At 60.7% G+C, this 15,710-nt stretch overlaps 2 protein-coding genes across 5 annotated transcripts in view; one reads left to right on the top strand and one right to left on the bottom strand.

Annotated features, from left to right (window-relative positions):
* Positions 1-15,710, top strand: part of SLC2A1 (solute carrier family 2 member 1) — a 225,271-nt gene that overhangs the window by 71,484 nt on the left and 138,077 nt on the right. The window lies entirely within an intron of this gene.
* HSPG2 (heparan sulfate proteoglycan 2) overlaps positions 1-15,710 on the bottom strand; it is a 54,336-nt gene that overhangs the window by 4,590 nt on the left and 34,036 nt on the right. For all 4 annotated transcript variants that reach the window (XM_061379517.1, XM_061379518.1, XM_061379519.1 and 1 more), the window contains 24 exons: positions 15,512-15,655; positions 15,303-15,437; positions 14,106-14,287; positions 13,154-13,346; positions 12,884-13,063; positions 11,206-11,466; positions 10,935-11,130; positions 10,753-10,850; positions 9,663-9,929; positions 9,469-9,581; positions 9,250-9,397; positions 8,136-8,252; positions 7,723-7,807; positions 7,474-7,618; positions 7,290-7,389; positions 7,104-7,213; positions 6,916-7,024; positions 6,734-6,832; positions 4,865-5,086; positions 3,179-3,411; positions 2,914-3,091; positions 1,240-1,359; positions 1,096-1,146; positions 945-1,020 (listed from right to left, as the gene is read on the bottom strand). In XM_061379517.1, coding sequence (XP_061235501.1) covers positions 945-1,020; positions 1,096-1,146; positions 1,240-1,359; positions 2,914-3,091; positions 3,179-3,411; positions 4,865-5,086; positions 6,734-6,832; positions 6,916-7,024; positions 7,104-7,213; positions 7,290-7,389; positions 7,474-7,618; positions 7,723-7,807; positions 8,136-8,252; positions 9,250-9,397; positions 9,469-9,581; positions 9,663-9,929; positions 10,753-10,850; positions 10,935-11,130; positions 11,206-11,466; positions 12,884-13,063; positions 13,154-13,346; positions 14,106-14,287; positions 15,303-15,437; positions 15,512-15,655 — 3,562 coding nt within the window. The remainder of the gene's footprint in view (positions 1-944; positions 1,021-1,095; positions 1,147-1,239; positions 1,360-2,913; positions 3,092-3,178; positions 3,412-4,864; positions 5,087-6,733; positions 6,833-6,915; positions 7,025-7,103; positions 7,214-7,289; positions 7,390-7,473; positions 7,619-7,722; positions 7,808-8,135; positions 8,253-9,249; positions 9,398-9,468; positions 9,582-9,662; positions 9,930-10,752; positions 10,851-10,934; positions 11,131-11,205; positions 11,467-12,883; positions 13,064-13,153; positions 13,347-14,105; positions 14,288-15,302; positions 15,438-15,511; positions 15,656-15,710) is intronic.

Below are 15,710 nucleotides of genomic sequence, written 5' to 3'. Positions count from 1 at the left end.
AGTGTGCAATGGGTGCAGCACCCAGGGGTGTTACAGTGTGCAATGGGTGCAGCACCCAGGGGTGTTACAGTGTGCAATGGGTGCAGCACCCAGGGGTGTTACAGTGTGCAATGGGTGCAGCACCCAGGGGTGTTACAGTGTGCAATGGGTGCAGCACCCAGGGGTGTTACAGTGTGCAATGGGTGCAGCACCCAGGGGTGTTACAGTGTGCAATGGGTGCAGCACCCAGGGGTGTTACAGTGTGCAATGGGTGCAGCACCCAGGGGTGTTACAGTGTGCAATGGGTGCAGCACCCAGGGGTGTTACAGTGTGCAGTGGGTGCAGCACCCAGGAGTGTTACAGTGTGCAATGGGTGCAGCACCCAGGGGTGTTACAGTGTGCAATGGGTGCAGCACCCAGGGGTGTTACAGTGTGCAGTGGGTGCAGCACCCAGGGGTGTTACAGTGTGCAATGGGTGCAGCACCCAGGGGTGTTACAGTGTGCAGTGGGTGCAGCACCCAGGGGTGTTACAGTGTGCAATGGGTGCAGCACCGGGGTTACAGTGTGCATGTGCAGCCCCAGGGTTACAGTGTGCATGGGTGCAGCACCAGGGGTGTTACAGTGTGCAGTGAGTGCAGCACCCAGGGGTGTTACAGTGTGCAATGGGTGCAGCACCCAGGGGTGTTACAGTGTGCAATGGGTGCAGCACCCAGGGGTGTGTTACAGTGTGCAATGGGTGCAGCACCCAGGGGTGTTACAGTGTGCAATGGGTGCAGCACCCAGAGGGGTTACAGTGTGCAATGGGTGCAGCACCCAGAGGGGTTACAGTGTGCAATGGGTGCAGCACCCAGGGGTGTTACAGTGTGCAATGGGTGCAGTGCTGTGTGAAGCCACAGGACCCAGTGGGTGCCATGGCCAGGCTGTGGGTGCAGCACCCACCAGGATGCCCCATCCTTGCCACTCACCCTCGGGGCAGGAGGTGGCCGGGCAGGGCCAGGTAGGAGCCATCCTGGAGACTGACACTGAACTGTCCTGGGGCATCTGTAGGGGGGATAAGGGGGTGTCACAGGGGGTCCTTTTGGGTACCAGAAGGGGGTAAACGGGTGCTGGACCTACCACTGCCCCCGCTGCCCTCCTGCCAGTCCTGCTCCAGCTCCAGGGCCAGACCTGCGGGTGAAGGATGGGGATGGGGATGGGGATGGGGTGCCCACATCCCCCATGTCCCCAGGGGTCCCCCCATGTCCCCCCGTCCCCACTCACGGTGCTGGCAGAGGGGGCCGCTGTAGCCGGGTGGGCAGAGGCAGGCGCTGCCGGTGCAGGTGCCACCATGCAGGCAGGGCTGGCGTGGGCACCCTTCCTCCTCCTGCTCGCAGCGCGGCCCTGGGGACACCCACGGCATCACCCCATGAGGGTGGCACACGTGCACAGTGCCAACTGCACCCATGCATACGCACCAACCCACGCACGCGTGCACTGCGCATGTATGCATATGTACACTGCATACTGCACACACACGTGCAGCGGATGCACCCCCTTGCAGACTACACCCATGCACGTGTCTGCAGCACACATACATGCACACACAGCACACATGCACAGCACACGCAGTGTGCATGCATGCACAGGACACATGTACACGTGCACGCACAGCACTTGCCATACGCAGCACACACACGTGCACACTGCACATGGATGCACAGCACACATGTAGATACTGTGCACATGCACACACAGTGCACATGCATGCACAACATGCATGTACGTGTGCACACAGCACTTGCCATACGCAGCACACACACATGCACACTGCGCATGGATGCACGGCACATGTGTGCACACGGATGCACAGCAGCCACCATGTGCAACACACATGTGCATAGTGCACGTGCTTACACACACAGCACGTGTGCACACATCCATGCACACCTCCATCCATGCACACATCCATGTACACATCCATCCATGCACACCTCCATGCACATATAGAATTATAGAATAGTTAGGGTTGGAAAAGACCTTACCATCATCAGCATCCATGTACACATCCATGCACACATCCATGCACACATCCGTGCACACAGACCTCCATCCATGTACACATCTGCGCACACATCCATCCATCCACGCACATATCCATCCATGCACACATCCATGTACACATCTGTGCACACATCCATGCACATACATCCATGCACACACATCCATGCCCACATCCATGCCCTCACCTCCATCCATGCACATATCCATCCATGTACACACATCCATGCCCACACCTCCATCCATGCACGTATCCATCCATGCACACATCCATGCCCACACCTCCATCCATGCACACATATCCATGCACACATCTATCCATGCCCACATCCATGCCCACACCTCCATCCATGCACACATATCCATGCACACATCTATCCATGCCCACATCCATGCCCACACCTCCATCCATGCACACATATCCATGCACACATCTATCCATGCCCACATCCATGCCCACACCTCCATCCATGCACACATATCCATGCACACATCTATCCATGCACACATCCATGCCCACACCTCCATCCATGCCCACACCTATGCCCACACTTCCACCCATGCACACATCCATCGATGCCCACACCTCCATCCATGCCTATCCATCCATGCACACATCCATCCACGCACACATCCATGCACACCTCCATCCATGCACACATCCATCCCCATACCTCCATCCATGCACACATCCATGCACACCTCCATCCATGCCCACATCCATCCATGCCCACACCTCCATCCATGCCCATCCATCCATGCACACACCTCCATCCATGCACACACATCCATGCCCATCCATCGGTGCCCACACCTCCATCCATACCCATCCATCCATGCCCTTCCATCCATGCCCTCCTCCACCCACTCCCACCCCCACCCCGCACACTCTCTCACCGCTGAAGCCGGCCGGGCAGCGGCAGCGCGGGGCAGCCCCGGGCTCTACGGGGCGCAGGCAGCGGCCCCCGTGCACGCAAACAGCCCCGGTGCAGGGCGAGCGGCCCCGGCACTGCCCCACGCCGCGGCTGCGCAGGAACCCGTAGGGCAGCTCCAGCCGCTTCCCATTGATGGACACCTGCGGGAGGGGGGTGATGGTGAGCAGAGGGGAGCCCCATCCTGTGCCCCCCGAGGGTGCGCAATGGGGCTGGGCTCCGGCTCCCACCTCTCCGATGCAGCCCTGGAAGGAGGCGTTGGTTGGGGGGCGCAGGGGGGGCTCGGTGCCCCCCAGGTAAAGCGGGGAGCGAAGGTTCAGCCCCAGGCTCTTGCCGGGCGAGGAGCGTTTCACCGGCGCGGCCTCATCCACCACCAGCGTCCCGTCCTTGTGCACCCGCTCGGCCATCACCCAGTGCCACTGCCCCAGTGCCAGCGGCTCCGCGCTCCGCAGGACCGCCGTGCCTGTGGGGATGGGGTGGGGGTGTCAGTGGGGGGGCACGGGACAACAGGGGTGGATGGGGACCAAAGTGGTGCCAGGGGACCCCAGTGATGTGACAGTGATGCTTGAGGACAATGGCACCATTTGGGGACCAAAGTGATGCCAGGGGACCCCAGTGATGTGACAGTGATGCTTGAGGACAATGGCACCATTTGGGGACCAAAGTGATGCCAGGGGACCCCAGTGATGTGACAGTGATGCTTGAGGACAATGGCACCATTTGGGGACCAAAGTGATGCCAGGGGACCCCAGTGATGTGACAGTGATGCTTGAGGACAATGGCACCATTTGGGGACCAAAGTGATGCCAGGGGACCCCAGTGATGTGACAGTGATGCTTGAGGACAATGGCACCATTTGGGGACCAAAGTGATGCCAGGGGACCCCAGTGATGTGACAGTGATGCTTGAGGACAATGGCACCATTTGGGGACCAAAGTGATGCCAGGGGACCCCAGTGATGTGACAGTGATGCTTGAGGACAATGGCACCATTTGGGGACCAAAGCGATGCCAGGGTACCCCAGTGATGTGTTAGTGATGCTTAGGAACACTGGCACCATTTGGGGACCAAAGTGATGTCAGGGGACCCCAGCAATGTGACAGTGATGCTCAGGGACACTGGCAGTGCCTGGGGACCAAAGTGATGCCAGGGGACCCCAGTAGTATGACAGTGATGCTCAGGGTCACTGGCACCATTTGGGGACCAAAGTGATGCCAGGGAACACCAGTGATGTGACAGTGATGCTTAGGAACACTGGCAGCATCTGGGGACCAAAGTGATGCCAGGGGACCCCAGTAGTGCCACAGTGATGCCTGGGGACACTGGCACCATTTGGGGACCAAAGTGATGTCAGGGTACCCCAGTGATGTGACAGTGATGCTTGAGGACAATGGCACCATTTGGGGACCAAAGTGATGCCATGGTACCCCAGTGATGTGACAGTGATGCTCAGGGACAATGGCACCATTTGGGGACCAAAGTGATGCCAGGGTACCCCAGTGATGTGACAGTGATGCTTGAGGACAATGGCACCATTTGGGGACCAAAGTGATGCCATGGTACCCCAGTGATGTGACAGTGATGCTCAGGGACACTGGCAGTGCCTAAGGACCAAAGTGGTGCCAGGGGACCTCAATGACATCAGGGCACCCTGGTGACATATGGGGACCACACTGGTACAATGGGATACTGGTGATGGCCATGGAACTTGGCAGCACGTGGGGACCCCAGTGGAGGGCAAGGGAGCCCCAGTGACACCAGGGGACCCCACTGATGTCCAGCACTGGGACCTCAATGAACCCAAGGGACCCCAAGAGGCCAAAGGAGGACTCTGGTGACCCCAATGATGCAGTTGGACCCCGGCACCCCCACCTCTACCTGGTGCCACCGGCACCCCCGTGCCTGCCCCATCCCACCTGAGCCCAGCTCGTAGCGGAACTCGAGGTGGCCGCCGGCCATGAACAAAGCCACGAAGTCCTCGACCGGGGCGGCTTTGCCGGCGCTGAAGAGCAGGAGCCCATCGGGAGCCAGCGGCAGGAACTCGGCCTCCACCCGCAGCTCGTGGTGCACGTTGGTGAGGGCCGGGTAGGACACGAAGGCTCCGGCCTCGCCGAACGACGGCACCGTCACCGCCTCCCCTGCGGCACCGCCGTCAGCACCCGGTGTATGGGACCCCGGCCCCATCCACGGTGTCCCCAGTGTGGTGTCCCCAGTGTGGTCCCCATCCTGGCCCCATCTCCCCAGGCTGGTACCCAGACCCGCACCCATCACTCCCATCTCCATCACATCCATGAAGCCCATAACCTATTCCCCCTCCCGCACCGTGCCTGCATCCCCAGGGTGATGCCAGCCCCATGTCCATGTCTCAGGGTGGTCCCCATATCCCCACCTCCCTTGGGTGCTCCTCATCTTGCTGGGGCACCCTCCGTCCCATGCCCATGTCCCCAGAGTGATCCCCACTCCATCACCATGTCACTGGGGCAGTCCCCATCCCATGCCCATATCCCTGTGGTGCTTCCCAGTCACATCCCCATGTCCCCAGGGTGGTTCCCATCCCATAACCATGTCCCCAGGGTGCTCCCCAGCCATGTTCCCATCTCCCTGGAGTGTTTCCCATCCCATGCCCATCTCTCATGGTTAGTTCCCACCCCATCCCCATAACCCCAGCGTTCTCCCCACCCCATCCCATATCCCCAGGGTTCTCCCCACCCCATCCCCATATCCCCAGTGTTCTCCCCACTCCATCCCCATTTCCCCAGCGTTCTCCCCACTCCATCCCCATATCCCCAGCGTTCTCCCCACCCCATCCCCATATCTCCAGCGTTCTCCCCACTCCATCCCCATATCCCCAGCGTTCTCCCCACTCCATCCCCATATCCCCAGCGTTCTCCCCACCCCATCCCCATATCCCCAGCGTTCTCCCCACTCCATCCCCATATCCCCAGCGTTCTCCCCACCCCATCCCCATATCCCCAGCATTCTCCCCACTCCATCCCCATATCCCAGCGTTCTCCCCACTCCATCCCCATATCCCCAGGTTCTCCCACCCCATCCCCATATCCCCAGCGTTCTCCCCACTCCATCCCTATATCCCCAGCGTTCTCCCCACCCATCCCCATCCCCAGCGTTCTCCCCACCCCATCCCCATATCCCCAGCGTTCTCCCCACTCCATCCCCATATCTCCAGCGTTCTCCCACCCCATCCCCATATCCCCAGCGTTCTCCCCACCCATCCCCATATCCCCAGCATCTCCCACCCCATGCCCATATCCCAGCGTTCTCCCACCTCATCCCCATTCCCCAGCATTCTCCCCACTCCATCCCCATACCCCAGCGTTCTCCCCACCCCATCCCCATATCCCCAGCATTCTCCCCACTCCATCCCTATATCCCCAGCGTCTCCACTCCATCCCCATATCCCCAGCGTTCTCCCCACTCCATCCCCATATCCCCAGCGTTCTCCCCACCCATCCCCATATCCCTTTCTCCCCACTCCATCCCCATATCCCCAGCGTTCCCCACTCCATCCCCATATCCCCAGCGTTCTCCCCACCCCATCCCCATATCCCCAGCTTTCTCCCCACCCCATCCCCATATCCCAGCTTTCTCCCCTCCATCCCCATACCCCACGTCTCCCCACTCCATCCCCATATCCCCAGCGTTCTCCCCACTCCATCCCCATATCCCCAGCATTCTCCCCACCCCATTCCCATATCCCCAGCATTCTCCCCACCCCATTCCCATATCCCTGGTGTGGTGACAGCCCCACATCCCCCTGCGCTCACCCTCGGTGCACCTCTCCCCGCTCTTGCCCAGGTGGCAGCGGCAGGTATAGCCCGTCCCATCGGGCCGGTTGACGCAGGTGGCATCAGCCCCACACGCCTCTATGGGGTGACAGAGAGCAGTGAGCACCCACCCAGCACAGGCATCATGGGGATGATGTCCTGCAGGCCGGGGTGTCCCCTACCTGGGTGACAATGTGATGCCTGTGAGTACTCGCAGTTGCTGCCGGTGAAGCCATGGGGACAGCGGCAGACATAGGTACCGCTCTCGGCATCCTGGCACACGCCACCGTTCTATGGGGGGGGTGACACCGGTGTCAGTGGTAGGCAACCATAGTTTGCCATGGGTTGCCATCACCCCCGAACCCCTCACCTGGCACGGCTGGTCCTGGCACGTGGGGCAGCTGGTGACACCGTGCGCCTGCAGGTCCATGTCCCCAAAGGCCACCTCCTCCCCTTGGATGCGGAGCTGCCGCACGCAGCCTGATCGGGGATGGAGATGGGGGGGTCACGCGATGCTCGGCCCCCACACGGTGCCCCCCTGAACCCCATCGCTCACCCATAAACCCACGGCTGAGCCCCGTCTTCTCCACGGCGCTGAAGTCGGGGTAACCCCCCAGGTACAGCTCCTCGTTCAGGTCCAGCCCTTGAAACCTCCCCTGCAGGGCACACAATGGGATGGGTGCCACCTCCAGCACCCTGACCCCCACCCAGTGCGCACAGCGCCGCCCCCAAAGCCCTACCTGGGAGGTGCCATTGACCGGGGGGTGCCCCTCCAGCGCCAGTGAACCCCAAGTCAGGTTGCGGAGCAGGCGGATGGTGTGGTACTCGCCCAGGCGCAGTTGTGTTGGGTGCCGGATGGTCGCCATGCCCGAACCGGCGTCAAACCTATGTTATGGGGGGGCACAACACGTGTAGGTGGGTGCTGGCACCCATCCATCCCCACCAACCCCCCCTTTCCCGTTCCCATTGCACCCACTTGTGGGTCTCACCTGAACTCGGGGCGCCCGCCCACCAAACCGAAGGAGATGAAGTCGGCGCCGCTGGTTTTGCGCTGCCCGTTGTAAAGGAGGAGCCCTATGGGGTGGCAGGGGGTCAGGAAGGATGGGCCCCACTGGGGCATGTCCTGGGGACCCCAAAGTACCCCCAGGGTGGAGGAGGAACCCCCCCATAGGGGGTGGAGGGGCTCAGATGGACAGGGAATAGGAGGTAAAGGGGAGGATGGAGGGAGGGTGGAGAGGGAAGAGGTGGAGGGGACATAGAGGAACATGGGGGGACAAGGAAACAACATTAAAGGACATGGGGGGACATGAGGGAACATGGAGGGGGTATGAAGAGGACGTGATGGGGAGATGGAGGGACATGAAGGGACATGGGGTGACACAGGGGTCCCGTCAGGCCTCACCATCAGCAGCGTCCGGCCGGAAGGTGATGAGGATCTCGAACCTCTTGTAGGCGTCCTTGATGGTGGGCAGGGGCAGGAAGGAGCGGGGCGTCTGCCCGAAATAGGGGAGCAGGCGCTCTGCGGGATGGGGGTTAGGAGGTGAGTTAGGACAGCCCCCACTGTGTCCATCCATCCATCATCCATCCATCCATCATCCACCCGTCCATCCATCATCCATCCATCCATCAATCCATCATCCATCCATCCATCCATCATCCATCCATCCATCCATCCATCATCCATCCATCCATCCATCATCCATCCATCCATCATCCACCCGTCCATCCATCATCCATCCATCCATCAATCCATCATCCATCCATCCATCCATCATCCATCCATCCATCCATCATCCATCCATCCATCATCCACCCGTCCATCCATCATCCATCCATCCATCAATCCATCATCCATCCATCCATCCATCATCCATCCATCCATCCGTCCATCCATCATCCATCCATCCATCCATCATCCATCATCCATCCATCATCCATCCATCCATCCATCCATCCATCATCCATCCATCATCCATCCATCATCCATCCATCCATCATCCATCCATCCATCATCCATCCATCCATCATCCAACCATCATCCATCCATCCATCCATCATCCATCCATCCATCATCCATCCATTCATCATCCATCCATACATCATCCATCCATCATTCATCCATCCATCATCCATCCATCCATCCATCCATCCATCCATCCATCATCCATCCATCATCCATCCATCCATCATCCATCCATCCATCTCCATCATCCATCCATCATCCATCCATCCATCCATCCATCCATCCATCCATCCATCCATCATCCAACCATCATCCATCCATCATCCATCCACCCATCACCCATCCATCCATCCATCCATCCATCCACTCATCCGTCATCCATCCATCATCTATCCATCCCTCCAGCCATCCATCATCCATCCATCCATCCATCCATCCATCCATCCCCCCATCCATCATCCATCCATTCATCCATCCATCCCCCCATCCATCATCCACCCACCCACCCCTCATCCCTCCCTCCACCCCTCCACCATCCATCCCTCCTCCTCACCTCGGACCTTGAGCACGTAATACGCCGTCTCCCGCCCGCGGTGATTGGCAGCAGCACAGGCATAGACCCCAGCATCCTCATGGCTCACAGCCGGCAGCGTCAGCACGTTCCCCTCCACCTTGGCACCGGCCGGCAGCTCCCCCTCCAGCTACAGCACTGGGTCAGCACCCACGGGACACCCCCACCACCCTACACCCCACCCCGCATCCCTCCTCTCACCTTGCTCCAGGTGATCTCCGGCACCGGGAACCCCGATGCCAAACAGGGCAAAACGGCCGCGGCTCCCACCGAGACCTCCTTCACCTCCGGCTGCCCGGTGATGTGCGGGGTGGCTGCGGACACACGGAGCTGTCACCCCCCACCCCGACCCTACACCACACTGGGTGTCCCCAGCCCCACATCCCCACCATCACCTTGCACGTGGAGGATGACGTGGGACTGGACGGTGCCCACGGCGTTGGTGGCGGTGCAGCGGTACTGCCCGGCGTCCGCCCGCTCCACACGCTCGAAGGTGAGGGTGCCAGCGCGCACCAGCACCCCGGGCCGGATGCGGCCCCCCACTTTGCTCCAGGTGACGTGGGGACGGGGCTCCCCCAAGCCCAGGCACTCCAGCTCCACCGAGGTCCCTGCCAGCACCGTCTGCACCGCGGTCCGGATGTTGATCAGCGCCCTGGGGAGAGCTTGGGGGGGGGGGGAATGATGATGGACAGTGGGGGTTTGGGGTGTCCCCATGGCATCACGGGCACGGGTGCCAAGCGGGTGAATGGGAGATGGGGAGAAGTGGGGTGCTTGAGAGCATGGGGGTTGGCTGCGGCATGGGGAGAGGTTGGGGGTGTTGGGGTACTCATGGGTGTAGGGAGAGATGGGGAGTACTGGGATGCTTGTGGGAATGGGGGGAGATTGAGGGTATTGGGGTGCCCATGGGCAAAGGGAGAGATTTGGGGTATCAGTGGTATATGGAGAGATTTGGGCTATTGGGGTACCTATGGCACAATGGGGTACCTATGGTACCTACAACAGTACAATGGGTGTAGGGAGAGATGAGGGGTACCAGACTGCCCAGGATGTAGGAAGATATAGGGGGATATTGGGGAACAGGAAGAAGAAACTGGGGATACCAGGGTACCAATGGCCATGGGGAGTTGGGGGGTACTGTGGTGCCCATGAGTGTGGGGAGATATGGAGGAGATTGGGGTGCCCATGGGAAGGGGAAGACATAGGAGGTACCAGGATGCTAATGGGCATGGGGAGATGAGGGGTACCAGGATGCTCATGGGTGTGAGGAGAGATGGGGGGTAATGGGGTGGCCATGGGCATAGGGACAGATGGGGGGTACCGGGGGATGGATGGATGGAGGGATGATGGATGGATGGATGGATGGATGGATGGAGGGATGATGGATGATGGATGGATGGATGATGGATGGATGGATGGATGGATGGATGGATGGATGGATGGATGATGGACGGATCATGGGGGCCAGGTTGGGGGAGCTGCTCCTACCCTGCATGGTGAGGGTGGCCCTGTCCTCTGCCTGCCCACCCGGGGCGCTGGCCCGGCACACGTAGACCCCCTGCGCGCCCCACGCCAGCTCCTGTATCCTATGGGACACAGGCAGCGGGTGGGACAGAGCCGGGAGGTGGGACCCCATGGGGGGAACCCCGCTCTCCATCGCTGCTCCTCACCTCAGCACCCCATCCCGCACGCTGTGGTTGGGGGGCAGCTCCCCACCATCCTTCAACCACTCCAGCTGCACCCGGGGGTCCCCGGAGACAGCGCAAGCGAACTCAGCGGTGCCGCCGATGCCCCTGACGAGGCTCCCCGGTGTCACCCGCACCACCAAGGGACCGCCGATGGCATCCCCACCATCACCGGCATCACCTGGGCAGGATGCAAAGCCTTGATGGCACCGGTGTCACCGCGGCGGTGGCACCGGCGGCTGGGGACGGGGCTCACCATGGACGGCCACGCGGGAGAAGGCCTCGGCGGTGCCCACGCGGTTGGTGACGCGGCAGCGGTAGGTGCCGGCATCGGCGGGCAGCACGGGGCTGATGCGCAGGAGGCCGGCGCGGTGGCTGGTGCGTGCCGAGAGGCTGCCGTTGAGCTTGTCCCATGTGTAGAGCAGCGGTGGGGTGCCATGGGCCAGGCACTGCACCTGCAGCGCGTCACCGGCGCGCACCGCAGTGTCCTCCGGCAGGCTGGTGGCGTATGGTGGTGCTGCGGGGATGGATGGTACCGTGAGCACCGTGGTGCTGTGTGTACCCAGGTACCATGAGCACCCCAGTACCATGAGCACCCTAAGATAGCCAGGATGGGGTAAGGGATAGGGCAAAGAGGGCTTTGGTGGGAGCCAATGAGAGGGGGTGGTGAAGATGGTGATGGGCATGTGTTGGGATGGACAAGGGATGGATGCATCCATGAGGATGGAAAGGATGGAGAACCCTGAGAGGAGATGAAGAGATGGGCATGTTCTGGGATGGGTAAGAGATGGATAGATCCATTATGAAAGGGATGGATGGAGGAGTGTGAGAGAAGATGGAGAGATGGATGTGAGGTGGTATGGCTGAGTGATGGGTGAATCCACAAGGAAGAGTTGGATGGATGGATGAGCTCGAGAGGAGGTGGACAAAAGGGCATCTGCTGGGATGAATGAGATGGGTGCAGAAGGGATGGGTGCACGGATGTGGTAAGAGATGGGTGTGAGCTGGGATGGTTGATGGTTGATGGATGAATCCATCAGGAAGGGGTGGATGGAGAAGTCTGAGAGGAAATGGAGAGATGGGTGTGTGCTGGGATGGGCACATGTGGAAGGGATGAATGGGTGAGTTAGGCAATAAAGACATGACCATGTGCTGGGATGGATGAGAGATGGATGAATCCACAAGGAAATGATGGATCGAGTAGTTTGAGAGGAGATGGAGAGATGGATGTGAGCTGGGATAGTTGAATGATGGGTGAATCCATGAGGAAGAGATGGATGGAGGGGTGTGACAGAAATGGACAGATGGACACATGCTGGGATGGATGAGAGATGGATGAATCCATGAGGAAGAGATGGATGGATGAGTTTGAGAGGAGATGGAAAGATGGGTGTGTGCTGGGATGAATGAGGTGGATGGATGCACAAGGAAGGGGTGGATGCAGGGATGTGAAAGCAGTCGGAGATGAGTGTGAGATGAATCCACAGAGGTAGATGGAGGAGTCAGAAGATGGAGAGAGGATGATGTGCTGGGATGGATGAGGGAGAAATGAATCCACTGGGAAGGAGTGGATGGAGGGTGTGAGAGGAGATGGAGAGGTGAGTGTGAGCTGCAATGGATGAGTGATGGACAGATCCATGAATGGAAGAGGAGAGAGCAGTAGCACCCAGTGTGCTCACAGGGATGGGACCAGCAGATGGACACATCCATGGGAAAGGCTGGGTGAGAGAGATGCAATAGGAGGATGAGTGCAGGATGGAGCCAGGATGGATGCACGAGGAAGGGCTATGGGATGGGATGGGATGGAGATGGCCACATGCTGAGAAAGGACAGAGAGGAGCCACACATGGGTGATGGCAACAGCGGGGACAAAGGAGACAATGGAGACAGCCAGAAGGACCCAGGGGCACCCCGACCCCCTGGCACCCCCTTACTCTCCACGTCGAGGGTGACGAAGGCCTCGGTGGCACCGGCGGCGCTGGTAGCGTTGCAGATGTACTGCCCTGAGTCCTGCTGTGCGGCGCGGGGGATCACCAGCGTCCCGTTCACCACCCGGTGCTGCCACGGCAGCGGCGCCCGCAGCTTCGACCACTCGATGCGGGGCTCCGGGTCCCCTATGGGGCAACACCGGCGCCCGTCACCGTGGCGTCAGGGCGCCGACCCTTCCATCACCGCCACCCTCCCGCATCCGCCCTCTGCTGTACCTCTGGCTGTGCAGTGCAGTGTGGCTGTGTCCCCGGCCACCACGGTGACAGTGGCAGGCGCCGAGACCTCGGGGGCACCCGGGTGCCGCTGCGCTGACTCCACGGTGACGTCCACCCGTGCCTGCGCCGAGCCCAGGGCGCTGTGCGCTGTGCAGACGTAGGTGCCGGCGTGCTCCGGCTTGGCTGGTGAGAGCTGGGTGGTGGGGACAGGGTGGTGGTGAGCACTGGGCACCCATCGGCACCCATCGGCACCCATCGGCACCCATCAGCACCTGTTGGCACTCATTGGCACCCAACAGCATGAATTGGCACCCATCAGCACCCATCGGCACCCAACAGCACAAATCGGCACCCATCAGCACCCACTGGCACCCATTGGCACCCGTCAGCACCCGTTGGCATCCATCGGCACCCATCAGCAACCAATGGCACCCACCTGCACCCACCAGCACCCAATGGCACCCACTGGCACCCATCGGCACTCATCAGCACCCAATGGCACCTACTGGCACCCATCGGCACCCATCGGCACCCATCAGCACCCAATGGCACCCATCGGCACCCATCAGCACCCAATGGCACCCACTGGCACCCATCGGCACTCAATGGCACCTATTGGCACACATCGGCACCCATCGGCACCCAATGGCACCTATCGGCACCCATCGCCACTCATCAGCACCCAATGGCACCCACTGGCACCCATCGGCACCCAATGGCACCTACTGGCACACATCGGCACCCATTGGCACTCATCAGCACCCAGTGGCACCCACTGGCACCCATCAGCATTCAATGGCACCTACTGGCACCCATTGGCACCCATCGGCACCCAATGGCACCCATCGGCACTCATCAGCACCCAATGGCACCCATTGGCACCCATTGACACTCATCAGCACCCAATGGCACCCACTGGCACCCATCGGCCCCCACCAGCACCCCCGCTGACCTGCAGGATGGCCTGGCTGTCCATGTGCAGCAGTGTTTGGTGCTCCACCTTCTGCCGGGAGCCCGGCCGGCTCCAGCGCACCAGCGGCCGCGGCTCGCCCCGGCCCAGGCACTCCAGGCTCAGGGATTTGCCCTCCTTCACCGAGACGGGGCCTGGCGGCATCACCGACACCGTGGGGGCACCTGGAGGAGGAGGAGGAGGAGATCAGTGCGGGGATGGGGATGCCAGCACTAAGGGTGATGGCGCGGCATTGGGGACATCACTATGGGGTATCTGGAGCATGGGGGGGACATCAGCATAGGGATGGGGACACCTCCATCCCAGGAGCATCTGGAGCCCATGGAGGACATGGGGATGGGGACACCTCCATCCCAGGAGCATCTGGAGCCCATGGAGGACATGGGGATGGAGACACCTCCATCCCAGGAGCATCTGGAGCCCATGGAGGACATGGGGATGGGGACACCTCCATCCCAGGAGCATCAGGAGCCCATGGAGGACATGGGGATGGGGACACCTCCATCCCAGGAGCATCTGGAGCCAATGGAGGACATGGGGATGGAGACACCTCCATCCCAGGAGCATCTGGAGCCCATGGAGGACATGGGGATGGGGACACCTCCATCCCAGCAGCATCAGGAGCACAGGGAGGACATGGAGACAGAGACACCTCCATCCCAAGAGTATCTGGAGCCAATGGAGGACATGGGGATGGAGACACCTCCATCCCAGGAGCATCAGGAGCCCATGGAGGACATGGGGATGGGGACACCTCCATCTCAGGAGCATCTGGAGCCCATGGAGGACATGGGGATGGAGACACCTCCATCCCAGGAGCATCTGGAACCCATGGAGGACATGGGGATGGGGACACCTCCATCCCAGGAGCATCTGGAGCCCATGGAGAACATGGGGATGGAGACACCTCCATCCCAAGAGTATCTGGAGCCAATGGAGGACATGGGGATGGAGACACCTCCATCCCAGCAGCATCAGGAACCCATGGAGGATATCAGCATGGGGACCTGGACACCACCACTACAGGAGCACCTGAAGCATGGCCACAAGGATGGGGACACCATCACCCCAGCAGTATTTGGGTCACATGGAAGATACCAGTATGGGGACTGGAGCAGGGACACCACCACCCCGGGGGCACCTGAAGCACACAGGCCCAGGGCCAGGGCCACCTCGCACCTTGCACCAGGAGGTTGACAACGCTGCTAGCAACACCAAAGCGGTTGGAGGCCACGCAGTGGTAGGCACCCTGGTTGCTCACATGGGCGCCGGTGATGGAGATGACGGAGCCGTTGGCGCTGATCTTCACATTGTCTGGGCAAGGAGGAGCCATCAGCACCGGGGCCACCCTGGGGATGGCATCGGGGCCACCCTGGGCACCACCATACCTTGGAAATGTTGGCCAGGTCCCATCCGCCAAGTGATGTTGACGGGCCGAGCACCATCGTGGACACGGCACTTGAAGGTGGCATCCTCGCCCGGTGCCACCGCCATGCTGTGTGGGTCGATGGAGATGATGGGGCTCTGCAGGCCTGCAGGGACAAGGGGAAGCCATGAGGGTCACCCACATCCCCTGTACCACCCCTG

This window comes from Neopsephotus bourkii, unplaced genomic scaffold (assembly GCF_033783945.1).
Source record: "Neopsephotus bourkii isolate Nb327-2 ecotype Australia unplaced genomic scaffold, CSIRO-AGI_Nbou_v1 NB_1778, whole genome shotgun sequence".
NCBI classification, from domain to species: domain Eukaryota; kingdom Metazoa; phylum Chordata; class Aves; order Psittaciformes; family Psittacidae; genus Neopsephotus; species Neopsephotus bourkii.
This window is presented reverse-complemented; position numbering and strand designations above follow the sequence as displayed.